Here is a 15,081-nt window from a genome sequence, read left to right on the forward strand (position 1 = left end):
GTACGAGGTAGAGGTTTGTTTGTTGAGTAGGTTTATATAGGTCAGCACAATATCATGGGCCGAATGGCCTGCAACGTATTGTTATGTTCGATGTTCTGTATAATGTGCTGCAACTTACAATAATCTTCGAAAGGACAGCTGTGATGTGTCTGTCCTGTAGATCCATCTGCTCTTCAATATCACCCTCTTGGAATCTGACTCTTTCTGATTTAACCTTGGACTTCTTGGGTTGGACCGGCATTAACGATGGAGGAAGGTCGGGAAGAGCTAAAACACAAGAGATGAATGGGTGGTTTTTAACAGCAAGATCCCACTATGACAATGTAACAAAAGTTTTATCTTGATATTGGTTGAAAGTCAAATAATGGGCCTGGCTCGAAAGATGTCTTTTCTCTTCTTTGAATAGTGCCATGAGCATTCAACCAAGCTTTAACTATGTTAAGGTATTGTACCAATGTACCATGTTCTCAAGTCCCCGGATGAGGAATTTATCCCACAAATTTATGAGATGATAAGTGACATGTAAAACATTTCTTATGTTCAAAAGGAAAGAAAGATGCAACTCGAAAGCAAACTTGTACCAACCCAAAGATGGAGAGTCTCGTGCAGGTGACCAACGGCTCTGGAAAAGTGATTGGTTTTCAGGGGCATCATAAAGGACGATTGAAGGAGAAAAGATAGAAGCTGAGAAATAAAGCCTCAGGAGCTTGTTGTTCATGTGAGCCAATTGGAGACAGCACTCATAACTGGAGGTGAGAGATATAAAGGAGGTGAGATGCCCCTAAAGCCAATAAAAAAAAAAACAACTTGTCACTGTGATGCGTCCATTGTCAGATTGACAAATGTGAGAGTGGGACTTTGAGGCTTTGGATCAAGAGGCTTCAGCAAGGAGATTGGCCATAGGATCTTAAACCTTAGTGACTTGACTCGTTGTGGGCAGATGGCAGTCAGGGCAATGGAATGTTTCTCTTGCAGGATGTGAGAAGTCAAGGATCACTGTGCTCTAACTGCTGACTGCATCTGTGAGAAGTGTATCCCGCTGTAGCTCCTGGCAAACAGGATCAAGGAGCTGCTTTGGGATGCCCTTCAGATCATCCGAGATGCCGAGAGCACCACTGATGAGACTTTAATGGAGATGGTCACACTTATGGAGCAGCCAGCAGATGGATGGGTGATCCCCAGGAGAGGCAAGGGGTGTTGGTGGACAGAGTTCTCCTTTGGCCGTTCCCCTCATAAACCACTTTCGATACAACAGGGGGATGGGGGGAATGATCTACTAAGAGCTAGCAGCGGCACCCAATCACATTGGGATCAGTTTTGAGGATGGATAATAGTGAAGGAGACAGACATGAGGTTTGTAGCCGCAGGAAAGATGCCACAGTTGTCAGGGTCAAAGATGTCTTGGAGTCATTGCAGAACTTTCCCAAGGGGGAGGGTGAACAGCCACAAGTTGTTGAACATGGTAAAAAAAAAATGGTATCAGTACAGGATGAGGTCCTGCACAATGAGCATAGGCAGTTAGTTAAGAAGCAGGACTGCAAAGGCAGTAATCTCCAGATTACTCCCGGTGCCATGTGCTGGTGAGCTCAGAAATAGGAGGATAAGCCAGATGAATTCCTGACTGAGGAGCTGGATTCAGGTTTTGGATCTTTGCTGGGGAGAAGCAAAAGGGACAGGCTACTCTTCCACTAGAGAGGATATCCTGGCAGGCAGGTTCACTCATGCTACATGGATGAGTTAAAAATAGATAGGCATGGGGTGGAATCCGAAGCAGGACAGATGCAAGTGAGGTTAGTATGAAGAGTGATGATGGAAAGTTTACTGGGCAGAAGAAAGGCTGAGAGCAAGGAAGGTCTGTAATTTGAATTGTGCCTATTTTAATGCTAGAGGCTTGTCACAGAAAGCTGAAGAACTTAGGGCCTCAATAAACACATGCGACTGCGACATGATAGCCATTATAGAAAACTGATTAACAAAGGAGCAGAAATGGCAGCTGAATATTCTAGGGTAGAGGTGCATCAAGAAAGACATATTGAGGAAAAAAAGGAGAGGATCTCACATTATTATTTAAGGAGGATGTTACAGCAGTGGTCAGAGGTAACATTATAAAAGTGTACTACAGGTCTCCAAATAGGCAACAGGAATTAGAGGAGCAAACATACCAGGAGTTTGCTGCCAGCTGTAGGTCAAATAAAGTTGTCATAATAATAGATTTCAACTTTCCAAATATTGAATAGGAAGGTCACAGTGTGAAAGTTATAGACAGGGTAGAATTTGTTTAGGAAAGTTTCCCCCGGCAATATGTAGAGGCTCCAACAAGGAAGAGAGCAATGCTTCATCCAGTTCTGAGAAATTGGGAAAGGGAAATGGACGAGGGTTCATGACACGCTCGAGAGAGAGAGAAATTTGGGGCAAGACTAACTTTGAAGGAACTCATTCAAGTTGATTGGAACAAGCTGTTTGAAGAAAGAGAAACATTAGGAAAATGGGGTATTTTTAAAAATGTGTTGATAATAGTCCAGGACACATACATTCCTGTTCAAGTGAAGGGTCTGTTATGGAGGATTTAGACCATGCTTTTGCTTATGCAAGGCTGAGTATCAATAACCTAATTTGAGAATAATGTAAGAATTAGCAGACATAGCTAAATTCCACCAAGAGGCCCAGAGATGCAGTTATCTGACAAAAAGACATCTGGTGCCAAGAACGTTTAATCTTCCTGCTTGTTAGCCGGTTGCTGAATTTTGAGATTGATGGGATTGTTGGTCGCAGACTGTCAGGCGAGACCTTGAAGCTAAGTAAACCATTGTATTCAAAATGATAAGCTAGAAAGTTGTGGAATTTGATAGAAGCCTGGGCGTGCTCGATTATCTTTTGTTTTGCGCAGGGAATAGGTGCTTGGGTAAGCAATTTTTGGGTAATATAAGCCATGGTCCCGCTGCTGAAGTTTCAGACTCTCTGAGGGGTGGAAACATCTCTCAGCAAGAAGAACTTCTAGAGTCCAACCAACGTCCCGGTCGGGGGAGGTGGAGAAGCTGCTACTGGCGCCCCAACAACCTACTACAAGTGTGCAGTTGTGGCCTCGCTTCAGCAGTTGGGACCAGTCCAGGCATTGATAAGTATAATTGGGAAGGGCTTGCATATTGTAGTTTGAAATCAGCTTAAGATTTTGTAATAAAGGTTTGTATAAACTGAAGTGCTCTCGGCGTGTGTCTCTGTTTTCTTTCGGTAGCTCAAACACTGTGACCAATCTAAAAAGAGCAAAGTGAGAGGTACAAGTTTACCCAGGACAATTTTTTTTAAATGTGTTGATAATAGTCCAGGACACATACGTTCCTGTTCAAGTGAAGGGTCAAACATGTAAGTGTAGACAAGCTAAGAATGATGAGAGAAAATGAGGCATTGGTCACGATTAGGAAGGAGGCTTGGGGACAGGTATAAGCAGTTGGAATCAAGTATATAGCTGGAGGGAATTGGGGAAATGAGGACACTGTGACTGTAGCAAAAACACACAAAGGCTGGAGGAACAGTGGACTCTGAGGTAAAAGTAGATTACTGACATTTCGGGCCTGATGAGGACATGAGATTGCTGTGGTAGATAACATTAAGGATAATCCCAACGTTTTATAAGTACATTGAGGAAAAAAAAGATAGCCAAAGAATAAAAATAGGACCATCAGGTATCGATGAAGTCAACTCTGTTTTGAACCACAGGAGATGGACAAGGACCTCAGTGAGTACTGAGGACTGGGGAACTTGGAGTAGTCAATGGTAGTGTCTTGAGAACAGTCAGTATTATGGTTGAGGAGGTGCTGAAGGTCATAATGCATATGAAAGTGGACCAATCTCCTGGACTTGATCAGATATATCCAACTGTGGGAAGCTAGAGAGAAAATTGCAGGTCCCCTGTCTGAGATTTTTGAGATATCAAGTGCACATGCCAAAAGATCAGAGGGTGGCAAATGGTGTGTCTCTGTTCAAGAGGGGAAAAGCCAGGGAACTACAGGCCAGTGAGCCTAACCTCTATGATTGTTAAGTTACTTGAGAGTATTCTGAGGGAGAAGGTATACATGCACTTGGATGGACAACAGCTAATTAGGAATATTCAGCACAGCTTTCTAAGTGGGAGGTTACGTCGCACAAATCTGTTAGAGTTTTTTGAAGATCTAATCACAAAGGTTGATAAAAGCATGGCTGTGGATGTTGTATATATGGATTTCAGCAAGGCATTTGATAAAGTCCCACACAGTAGGCTGCTTTGGAAGGTTAGGTCACATGGGATTCAACGTGATATAGCTGAATGGAAGAAAGCTGAAGGTAATAATGGAAGATTGTTTTCAGATAGAGGCTTGTGATTACTGCTGGGCCCAATGCTTTTTGTCTCCTATATCTATTATTTAATGAAAACATATTTGACGTGATTAGCAAATTTGTGGATGACACTAAAGTGTCTGATATTGTAGATGGAGAAAACAGTTGCCAAAAACCTGCAGCAGGATCTTGATCAGCTGGACAGATTTGCAGATGAATGGTTGATGGACTTTAATACAGGGAAATGTCAAGTGTTGCATGTTGGGAAGTCTAATATGGTAGGACCTGCAAAATGAATGGTAGAACCTGCAAAATGAATGGATGGACCTGCAAAATGAATGGTCAGACCTGCAAAATGAATGGTCAGACCTGCAAAATGAATGGTCAGACCTGCAAAATGAATGGTCAGACCTGCAAAATGAATGGTCAGACCTGCAAAATGAATGGTCAGACCTGCAAAATGAATGGGTCGAATCTGAGGAGTGTTGTAGAGCAGAGGGATCTTGGAGTTCAGGTACATAGTGCCTTGAAATTGCAATCACTGGACGATAAGGTGGTCAAAAATTCTTTCAGCACTTTGACCTTCATTTTCGTCAGTCTATTGAGCATGTTATTGCTGTATAAGACATTGGTGAGGCACCATTTGGACTATAGTGCTCGGTTTTGGTCACCATGAGACAGGAAAAATGTTGTCAAGCTGGAAAGGGTACAGAGAAGAATTACAGGACATTGCCAGGAGTAGCAGGTCTGGGCTACAGGGAAAGGTTGAGCAGGCTAGGACTTTATTCCTTAGAATACAGAGGTGATCTAATAGAAGTGTACTAAATCTGAGAGAAATAGATCAGGTGATCGCTTTTGGCCAGAGTAGGGGAATTCAGAACCAGAGGACATTAGTTTAAGATGAGGGGAGAGAAATTTAATAGGAACTTGAGGGGTAACATTTTTTTTAATTACACAGAGGATGGAGGGTGTATGGAACAAGCCACTGAAGGAGTGGTTGAGGAAAGTACCTTAGACAGATGCATGAATAGGATAAGTTTGAAGGTGTATGGGCCAAACACAAGCAGGTTGGACTATTGTGGGTGGGACATGTTGGTCAGCACGGGCAAGTTGGGCCAAAGGGCCTCTATCCAGGCTATATGACTCCATGCATATGATTAAACTCCAGGTGAATTGAAATGTGTCAATACTCCCTGCACCCACATCTCTTCCCTCACCATTCGAGACCACAGTCTTTCCAAGTGAAGCAGAACTTCACTTTTGAATCTGCAGGGCTCATCCTCTGCACCCAGTCATCCCATTGTGGTCTCCTTTATCATCAGAGAGACTAGACGCAGACTGGGAGATCATTTCATTGAGCAATTTGGCTCTGACCATCGCAATAGCATGGATCTCCCAGTGATAATCAATTTCAATTCCCTGCCCCTTTCCCTTGTCAACATGTCTGTCCATGGTCTCATGCACTGTCAGACTGAGACCAACTGCAAATTGGAGAAACACCTCGTATTTTGTCTGGGCCCCCTCCAATCAGATGGCATTAACATCAACTTCTCCAGTTCCCATTAGCCCTCAATGTGTACCCCCCCCTCCACCATCTATTTCTATTTCTCCTTTCCTCTAGCTGTCTCTCTCACTTTCCTTTTCTGTCTCCTTTCATCCAGCTGTGCATTCACAGTTTCACCCCTTCCCTATTCATTTCTTACCTTTCCTCTCCTTTCCTCCTGCCCATGTCCAATTATCTCCTTTTATCTGTTAGTCTGTATTCCTCCCCCTGCCCTTTCTTTCCTTCTCCTCAACCTTTTAATTCAGGCACCTGCCTGCTTTCTACTTATACCTTGAAGAAAATGTCCATTACAGATCTTTACCTCCTGTGGATGCTGTGAAACCAGCCGAGTTCCTCCAGCATTGCTGTGTTTTTACAATGCTCCCTATTAATTGGGGGCATTCGGCATTGCTCAATGGAACCTTCCCATATACAAGATTATCTTATGCACCTTATTTTCATTAACATCAAACCTACATGATTTTTTTTTTTTAAAAAGCAGTTTGGATGAAGATGAAGAAAATAAAGTGGAAGGAAGCTGATGAGGAGGACTTGGATCAGTACATGCCTCCAGGAGAAAAAGGAAGATCTTTCTTCGAAAGGCAGTAGAAACTTCTCTCCCCTTAATGCTCATGGTTTGTCAGACGGGTTTCAGGATGAATATGGCTAAATTTGTGCGAAATGAAGCAAAAATAATAACAAGCATTGAAACCTCCTTCATTAAGAACCAACTGAGATGGGGCAGTCATGTTGTTCAGATGGAAGACGAATGTCTGCCAAAACAAATCTTCCACTCCCACCTTAAAGAAGGCAAATGTAAAAGCGGTGGACAACAGAAGAGATTCAGAGATGTCTTAAAATCCAACATGAAGAAACACTGAGATCAATAATTGGGAAGCTAATGCCAAGGACAGGAAACTCTGGCAAACCATCATCTGAGTACGAACAGCTACTTTCAAAGCCAACAGATATGCAGAACTAGAAGAAAAGAGAAGTAAATGGAAAGAGAGGCAGAAACAACCAAAGCCCGATCTGCCATTGGAACTACTGGTCAAGACTGGACCCATAAGCCACATAAATAGATCAACAGAACAAAGTCCATCATCCACGACCTCGAGGATGACACAACGACGACAGTGGCTAAATTTACAGAGTGTAAAAGGATTCAGGGATATGGAGAAATATGATTGGATGATGAGAGATATTTTCTAATGTTCTTATCCATAGATTATGTGAAATGGTAAACTAAAAGCATTCAACAATGCCCTAGTTAGTACCACACAGAGTCCAGAAATAGGGTACATCGTTCTCATTTACATTACATCCCTCACATAAGACCATGCATTCTTACAGCAACATCTCATGGTAAAATCCAATTCAAACCTTCCAAAGTAACCATATCCTTTAAATCTTCGCAGGAATGACATCCATCAGGACTTTTCGGCTCCACTTTCCTCTTGTCTGCCTTCTTTATGACTTTCGCAGCTGGAAGCATTCCTGTGGCTAGGAAGTTTTGCTGGAATCTTAGGAGATCATCCTCAGATTCTCCAGGTTTTGGTCTACCCAGCATTTTCCTTTGACTGTGATGGGACTCTGAAACAGACAAAGAAAATATCCAAGATTATGGATGCACAGGAAGCTGCTTGCCTTATTGTACATACACTAGCTCATGGGTAACCAGCTATCCAATTAACTGCAAACCTCTGAACTCTTTCCCTTTCCATGTGTTGTAAGCAAAGCAGAAAAACCATCAATAGTCCCTCATTTCCCGTCTTGCTGGCATCACATGTTGGAATCACATATCATAAGGGGCCAATTCTCAAACTGTGACTTTTGTCTCTTCACTTAAAAGTGCTATCCAATTGGTCCCACACCACTGCTCTATCACCACTACACATAATAAATTGTGGCATACAAAAGTTTGGGCACCCCGGTCAAAATTTCTGTTACCGTGAATAATTAAGTGAATAGATGATGAACTGATCTCCAAAAGTCGTAAAGTTAAAGATGACACATTCTTTTCAACATTTTAAGCAAGATTAGTGTATTATTTTTGTTTTGTACAATTTTAGAATGAAAAAAGAAAAGGAGGACCATGAAGAAGTTTGGGCACTCCAAGGCATTTCTGAATCAGGATATATTGTCACGAACAAGTCATGAAATTTGGTGTTTTGCGGCAGCATTATAATGTAAACATTCATATTATAACCATCTTACAATATTACCATATTAAAAAAATAATGCACGGAAAGTAAGGCAGTGTATTTGTTTATTAATTATTCAGGAATCTGATGGCAACGGGGAAGAAGCGGTCCTTGTGCCATTGGGTGCTCGTCTTTAGGCTCTTCCATCTTTTTCCTGATGGTAGCAGAGTGAAGAGAGCATAGCCTGGGTGGTGGTGATCTGAGGATAAGAGGCTGTTTTTTTAAGACACTGCCTCTTGTAGATGTCCTGAATGGAGTGAAATCTGGTGCCTGTGATGTTGCAGGCCGAGTTTATTTTTGTCCTGAGAGTTGGCACCTCCATACCAGGCAGTGATGCAACCAGCCAAAATGCTCTCCATGGTATACCTGTAGAAGTTTACAAGAATCTTCTGTGACATACTGAACCTCGTCATACACCTCACAAAGTATCGCCACTGGCAAGCCTTCCTTGTGATTGCATCAACGTGAAGGCTCCAGGACAGATCCTTGAAGATGTTGACACCCAGAAATTTGAAGTTCTTGACCCTCTCCACTACTGAGCCCTTAATGAGGACTGGGTCACATTCCCTTAACTTCCTTCTGAAGTCCACAATCATCTCCTTGGTTTTGCTGACCTTGAACGCAAGGTTGTTGTCATCAGACCATTCAACAAGAAGATCTATCTCCCTCCTGTACGCTTCCTCTTTGCTGTCTGTGATTCTGCCAACAACTGTGGTGTCATCAACAAACTTGTCGATGGAATTGGAACTGTGCCTGGCTACACAGACATGGGTGTATAATGAGTAGAGCAGTGGGCTAAGCACACATCCTTGAAGTGCCTCTATTGATAATCTGTGAGGAGACGATGTGGTTTCCAATTTCTACTGACAGTGGTCTTCCAATGAGAAAGTCATGAATCGAGTTGCAGTATGGGGTGCAGAGGCCTAGTGTTTGTTGCTTCTTGACCAACACTGAGGCTGAGTTGTAGTTGATGAAGAGCAGCCATATGTATGAATTGCTGTTTTCGAGCTGATCCAGAGCTGAGTTGAGCTCTCAGATAACTTTTACCATGGCCTTAGCTTGTTAGAGCTATAGCTTGTTCACAGTCATCATTAGGAAAGGTCAGGTAATGCAAATTTCAAAACTTAATAAATACCTTGATTCCTCAAATCTTGTCCCAACAATCAGTCGCCATGGGCTCCTTTAAGCAGCTGCCCTTGCACTCTAAAAATTAAAATAAATTATGCCCACAAAGCAGGAGAAAGCAAAGTGCTTTTAGGTGGTTTTTCCTCAGCTCGTAATGTAATTAAGAAATGGCAGTTAACAGGAACGGTGGAGGTCGAGGTCTGGAAGACCAGGAAAATTTTCCGAGAGAACTGCTTGTAGGATTGCTAGAAAAGCAAATCAAAACCCATGTTTGACTGCAAAAGACCTTCAGGAAGACTGAGGAGACTCTGGAGAGGTGGCACACTCACTGTTCTACTGTGTAGCAACACCTGCACAAATACGACCTTCACGGAAAAGTCATCAGAAGAAAACCTTTCCTGCGTCCTCATCACAAAATTGAGCGTCAGAAGTATGCAAAGGTACATCTAAACAAGTCTGATGCATTTTGGAAACCAGTCCTGTGGACTGATGAAGTTAAAATAGAACTTTTAAGCCGCAATGAGCAAAGGTACGGTTAGAGAAAAAAGGGTGCAGAATTTAATGAAAACAACACATCTCCAACTGTTAAGCACAGGGGTGGATTGACCATGCCTTGGGCTTATGTTGCAGCCAGTGGCATGGGGAACATTTCACTGGGAGAGGGAAGAATGAATTTAATTAAATACCAGCAAATTCTGGAAGCAAGCATCACACCATCTGTAGAAAAGGTGAAAAGAGGATGGTTTTTACAACAGGATAATGATCCGAAGTATACCTCAAAATCCACAATGGACCACCTCAAGAGGCACAAGCTGAAGGTTTTGCCATGACTCTCACTGTCCCCCAATCTAAATATCATCAAAAATCTGTCGACAGACCTTAAAAGAGCAATGTATGCAAGATGGCCCAAGGAAGAATGGGCAAATTCCCCCAAACAAGAATTGAAAGGCTCTTAGCTACAGAAAGCATTTGCAAGCTGCGCGACTTGACAAAGGGGGCGTTACTAAGTACTGACCATGCAGGGTGCACGAACTTTTCCTTTCTTGTGATTTTGAAATTGTAATAGATGGAAATTAAATAAAGTAATCTTGCTTGAAATATTAAAGAAATGTGTCATCTTCAATTTTATGCTTTTTGGAAATCAGGTCATCTTTTACTCGCTTAGCTATTCACAGTAACAGAAATTTTGACAAGGGGTGCCCAAACTTTTGCATACCACTATACCACCTGGATTTTAAAATGAATGATATCTGCCAAGCTTGCAAAACAATACCCTCAAAGATCTTGTGCAATACACAAAAGTGCTGGAGAAATTCAGCAGGCCTCACAGCATCTATGGGAAGCAAAAGGTAACCAATGTTTCGGGCCCGAGCCCTTCATCAAAGATTTTGTCGTGTGACCTCCCATTTTCCAAAGTTACTTGTTTGACAAGCATTTACTTTTATGGGTTTCATTAGAGTTCAGCAATAATGAAATAATCAAGTTCGCTCAGTAGCTAAATAGCACTGAAATTGTCAGAAACAGTGAGCCAAGGCACAAACACCACATTTGCAATTGTAGACATTTTGTGTGCAAATTAAAGAGCAGAACAAAAACCTAAAATGTCAAGCAAATCATTTAGTTTTTAAAAAATCCACTGCATTCCATTATACCTTGAAGAAGGACTCGGACCTGAAACAGCTCGACATTTTTACTTCCTATGGACCTGCTGAGATTCTCTAGCACTTTTGTGCATTAACTTATCGCAGAAAGGACCTGGGCCCACTTCAAATCACCTATTGTCACAACATGTCAACCTATATCAGTCTGTGGTTCATTGATCACAGCAGACCCTAACAGTGCAGATCAACAACATCACCTCCTGCTCACTGACCATCAACTTAAGGCACCTCAAGGCTGAGGGTTTAGTTCCTTGCTCAATTTCCTGCACACTCATGACTGAATGCCAAGTTTGGCTCCAATGCAATCCATCAATTCGCCGATATGTCAGATCACAAAATCACAAAGCAGGATTAGACTGCGTATCTGGTTGGGAGGTGCGAGAGCAGCAACCTATCCCTCAACATCATCAAGACCAAGGAGCTCATTGTTGATTTGAGTCCAGCACCTCCAAGTTCAAGATTTTTTTTCCAACAGCTTTTGAACCCCCCTTTTCTCCCAAATCATAAACTACCCCTGCATCTCAAAAAGTCCTATCTGCACTTTTGAAGCTCCACTTTTTCTTGCACCAATTGTAACTATGAATTATTATTATTTATCTTTTATATTTATCATCTCTTTTGACAATAAATTCTTCATTAGTATTAATTTGATATTGTTTTCAAGACCTTAAGTTGAAAGACTAGAAAACGAAAAAAAGATTTCTGTTCAATGGATCATTAACCAAAAATTACAACCATCCTTTCAGAAGTTAGAAAACCCCCTCTTACAAGCAAATGTAATAAAAGATTAAAACCACTTTAATTAGTGGCAATGATACCAGGTCAATTGTCATTCTTAAAGGCAGCATTAGAGCTATAAAACACTACAGCACAGAAACAGGCCTCTTCGCCCCTTCTAGTCTGTGTTGGCCCTTTTTTCTAGTACCACTGACATGCACCTAGTCCATAGCCCTCCATACCTCTCTCATCCATGTACCTGTCCAAATTCTTAAATGCTAAAATTGAGCCCACATTCAGCTTCAGCTGGCAGCTCGTTCCACCACTCTGTGTGATGAAGTTCCCCCTCATGCTCCCCCTAAACTTTTCCCCTTTCACTCTTAACCCATGTCCTCTGGTTTGTGTCTCACTTCCCCTCAGTAGAAGCCTATCTACATTTACTCTATCCCCCTCATAATTTTAAATACCTCGATCAAATCTCCCTTCATTCCTCTACTCTCCAAGGAATAAAGTCCTAACCTGTTTAACCTTTCCATGTAACTCAGTTCCTGTAGTCCAGGTAACATCCTAATAAACCTTCTCTGCACTCTTTCTATCTTATTGATATCTTTCCTGTAGTTAAGGCCTCACCACATTTTATACAACTTTACCAGAACATCTCAGCTCCTGCATTCAATACTTTGATTTATGAAGGCCAATATGGCAAAAGCTCTCTTTACTGTCCCATGCCACTTTCAGGGAATTATGTATCTGTATTCCCAGATCCCTCTGTTCCTTCGCATTCCTCAGTGTCCTACCATTTAACATGCATGTCCTTTCTTGGTCTGTCCTTCCAAAATGCAACACCTCACACTGGTCTGCATTAAATTCTCTCTGCCATTTTTCAGCCCACTTTTCTAACTGGTCCAAATCCCTCTGCAAGCTTTGAAAACTTTCTTCGCTGTCCACAATGCCTCCAATTTTAGTATCATCTGCAAACTTGCTGATCCAATTTACCACATTATCATCTAATTCACTGATATAGATGACAAACAACAACAGTCCCAGCACTGAACCCTGAGGCACACCACTAGTTATAGGCCTCCAGTCTGAGAAGCAATCATCCACCACTACTCTCTGGCTTCTCCTGTCCAGCCATTATCAAATCCAGTTCACTACTTCACCATGAATACCTAACATCTGAACATTCCTGACTAACTTCCCATGTGGGATGTTATCAGAGGCCTTATTAAAGTCCACACAGACAACATCCACAGCCTTTCTTTCATCAGCTTTCTTGGTATGAATGTTGATGATGAAGAATAAAAGAAAAAGGAGCAAAATGCAAGAGTGTGGATCAGGTCACCAATCAGCATCATTACACAGTGAAAGGCAAAACAAGCTAAACGACCTTGTCTTCTTCTGATTGCCCTCCCTCTGCTGCACTTTAGCATCAGCCCAAATTATGTGCAGTAGTCTTAGGAGTAGCACTTGAATTTGTGACATTTTGAGTCCAAATTAAAATTATACAGTACCTGCTGAGCTACAGCTGACAGGTTGTTCTATTTGTTGACAATAATGGCTCAGCCTGAAACACCTGTTGCCCCATGCAAGTACCCATACGCAACAATAATCACCTTGCCATTATCACATAGCTTTTCATAATAAAACAATCTTTGAGGAACCAATTCATTTGGAAATTACTGAATTGGGATGCAGTCTGTTCCTCACAACTGAGAACAGAGTCCAAATTTGGTCAATTTTTCAGCTAGAAAGGAACAGAACCTCACTTTTCACCCAGGCCCAGGATGCATCAGGCCCCATTCCCTCATTCTTGCTTCTTTCCATGAATCTTCTCTATTTCTCTGACTCTGCCTTTCATCCCAAGATTTCCCCCCACCCCAAAAAAAGTGACAGTGCTGCGGGAACTGCTTTACGGCAGAGCTGCCATTGGTGCAGACCTGGGGAAAGTAGGGAGTGGAGACATAGTGCTTCTGCAGGATCCATCTGCCCAGTCCAACTGCCATCAGCGCCGTACAGACTTTGAACGGCCTGTTAAAGGAGCAGGCGGTGGTTTTATTTAAAATCCAGTGACCCACAGGGTCTGTGCCCAAGATGGAGGCACTTATGATTGGCAGCCACCACAAGAAGTTGCAGACTCCCAGGAATGGGGAGCGCACCCCCTATCTGAGAACAAGAAGCAGAGGAGAACTCCCATGGGATGGTGTCCCTCAGCAGACCAGTGAAGGGTTCTGATGCTGAGGAACACACAGGTGGGGGGCTGTTGGTGACTAGAAGAGAACCCATGTAGGCTGCTGATGACTTGCTCAAGCCCCCTCTGCCCCCATATGCAACAAGGACAAGATTCCACTCGTCCTCACCTACAACCCCACCAGCCTCCACATCCTCCTCTCCCATTTCTGCTACCTACTATGTGATCCCACCACGAGAAATACATTTCCCTCTCCTCCCCTTTCTCCCTTCCGCAAGGACTGCTCCCCCTGTGACTCGACCATGCCCCACTCCCCACCAATCTATCCCCTTGGGACCTACTCCAGAAACCACAGGAGATGGTCTACTTGCACCCCTATCCCCTCCCCTCACCACCATTCCGGGCCCCAAACAGTCCTTCCAAGTGAAGCCACATTTCCCGTGAATCTGCTGGGGGTGGGGGGGGGGTCATCTACTGCATCTGGTGCTTCCGCTGTGGTCTCTACATCAGAGAGACTGGATGCAGACTGAGAGATCGCCTTGTTGAGCACCTCAGCTCTGTCCGCTGCAACAGTATGGAACTCCCATTTCAATTCTCCAACCCTTGTCGACATGTCTGTCCATGGTCTCGTGCTACAAGACTGAGACCACCTGTAAATTGGAGGAACAACACCTCATCTTCCGACTAGGCACCCATAAATATCGATCTGTCTTTCATTAAAGCCCCCACCTCACCCACCCCTGCTCCCCCCACCCCAGCCCAGCCCCCATCTCTCCTTTCCCTGTCTCCTTTTGCACAGACATGATAAATTCCAGCTTGTCCCTTATCACATCCAATTAACACCTTTTTGATGGCCTGGATTCCTGCTCCCTTGTTTGACATGAGACCTTCTGATATATCCTGCTTCTGCCTTTTGCTTCTGTCAGCAATATTTCTTCGTCGCCTATAGATGCTGAAAAGACCGGCTGAGTCCCTCCAGCATTTCGGTGTTTTCTCTATCCTCCTTCCATGTCTCCAGCCCCCTCCCCATCCTCCTTCTGCGTCCCCGTCAACCCTCCCTCGCGGCCGTCGTCACTTACTCTGGCTCTGTCCGATCACCACCTGCAACGCACACCAACAATCACTTCCGCTCTGCGTCACACTAACAATAGTCCGTCCACGCGCTGTGCATACACCCTATTCTCAGCTGTCCGTCACTAACTTTGTCCCCTGAACTTCCGGAAGCAAGTGACCAAAATGGCGCAGCAAAATCGATCCTCCCCTCTGCCGCCCAGAACCACCCCCCATCCTCTTTCCAAGTCTGGCCAAACAAAAAAGCAGAGGGAAGTA

The 15,081-nt window shown here is 43.3% G+C and overlaps 1 protein-coding gene across 2 annotated transcripts in view; it reads right to left on the reverse strand.

Moving 5' to 3' along the window:
- rpap1 (RNA polymerase II associated protein 1) overlaps positions 1-14,871 on the reverse strand; it is a 130,080-nt gene extending 115,209 nt beyond the window's left edge. The window contains exons 1-3 of one of the 2 annotated variants that reach the window (XM_069917153.1): positions 14,832-14,871; positions 7,238-7,447; positions 119-267 (exon numbers count right to left, since the gene is read on the reverse strand). In XM_069917153.1, coding sequence (XP_069773254.1) covers positions 119-267; positions 7,238-7,424 — 336 coding nt within the window. In that variant the 5' untranslated portion in view covers positions 7,425-7,447; positions 14,832-14,871. Of the gene's footprint in view, positions 1-118; positions 268-7,237; positions 7,448-14,595; positions 14,776-14,831 lie in introns of those variants that run through there. The other variant, XM_069917152.1, reaches the window with a different exon arrangement.
- Between the last annotated feature and the right edge of the window lie 210 nt (positions 14,872-15,081).

The sequence above is a fragment of the Narcine bancroftii genome, chromosome 2 (genome assembly GCF_036971445.1).
Source record: "Narcine bancroftii isolate sNarBan1 chromosome 2, sNarBan1.hap1, whole genome shotgun sequence".
NCBI classification, from domain to species: domain Eukaryota; kingdom Metazoa; phylum Chordata; class Chondrichthyes; order Torpediniformes; family Narcinidae; genus Narcine; species Narcine bancroftii.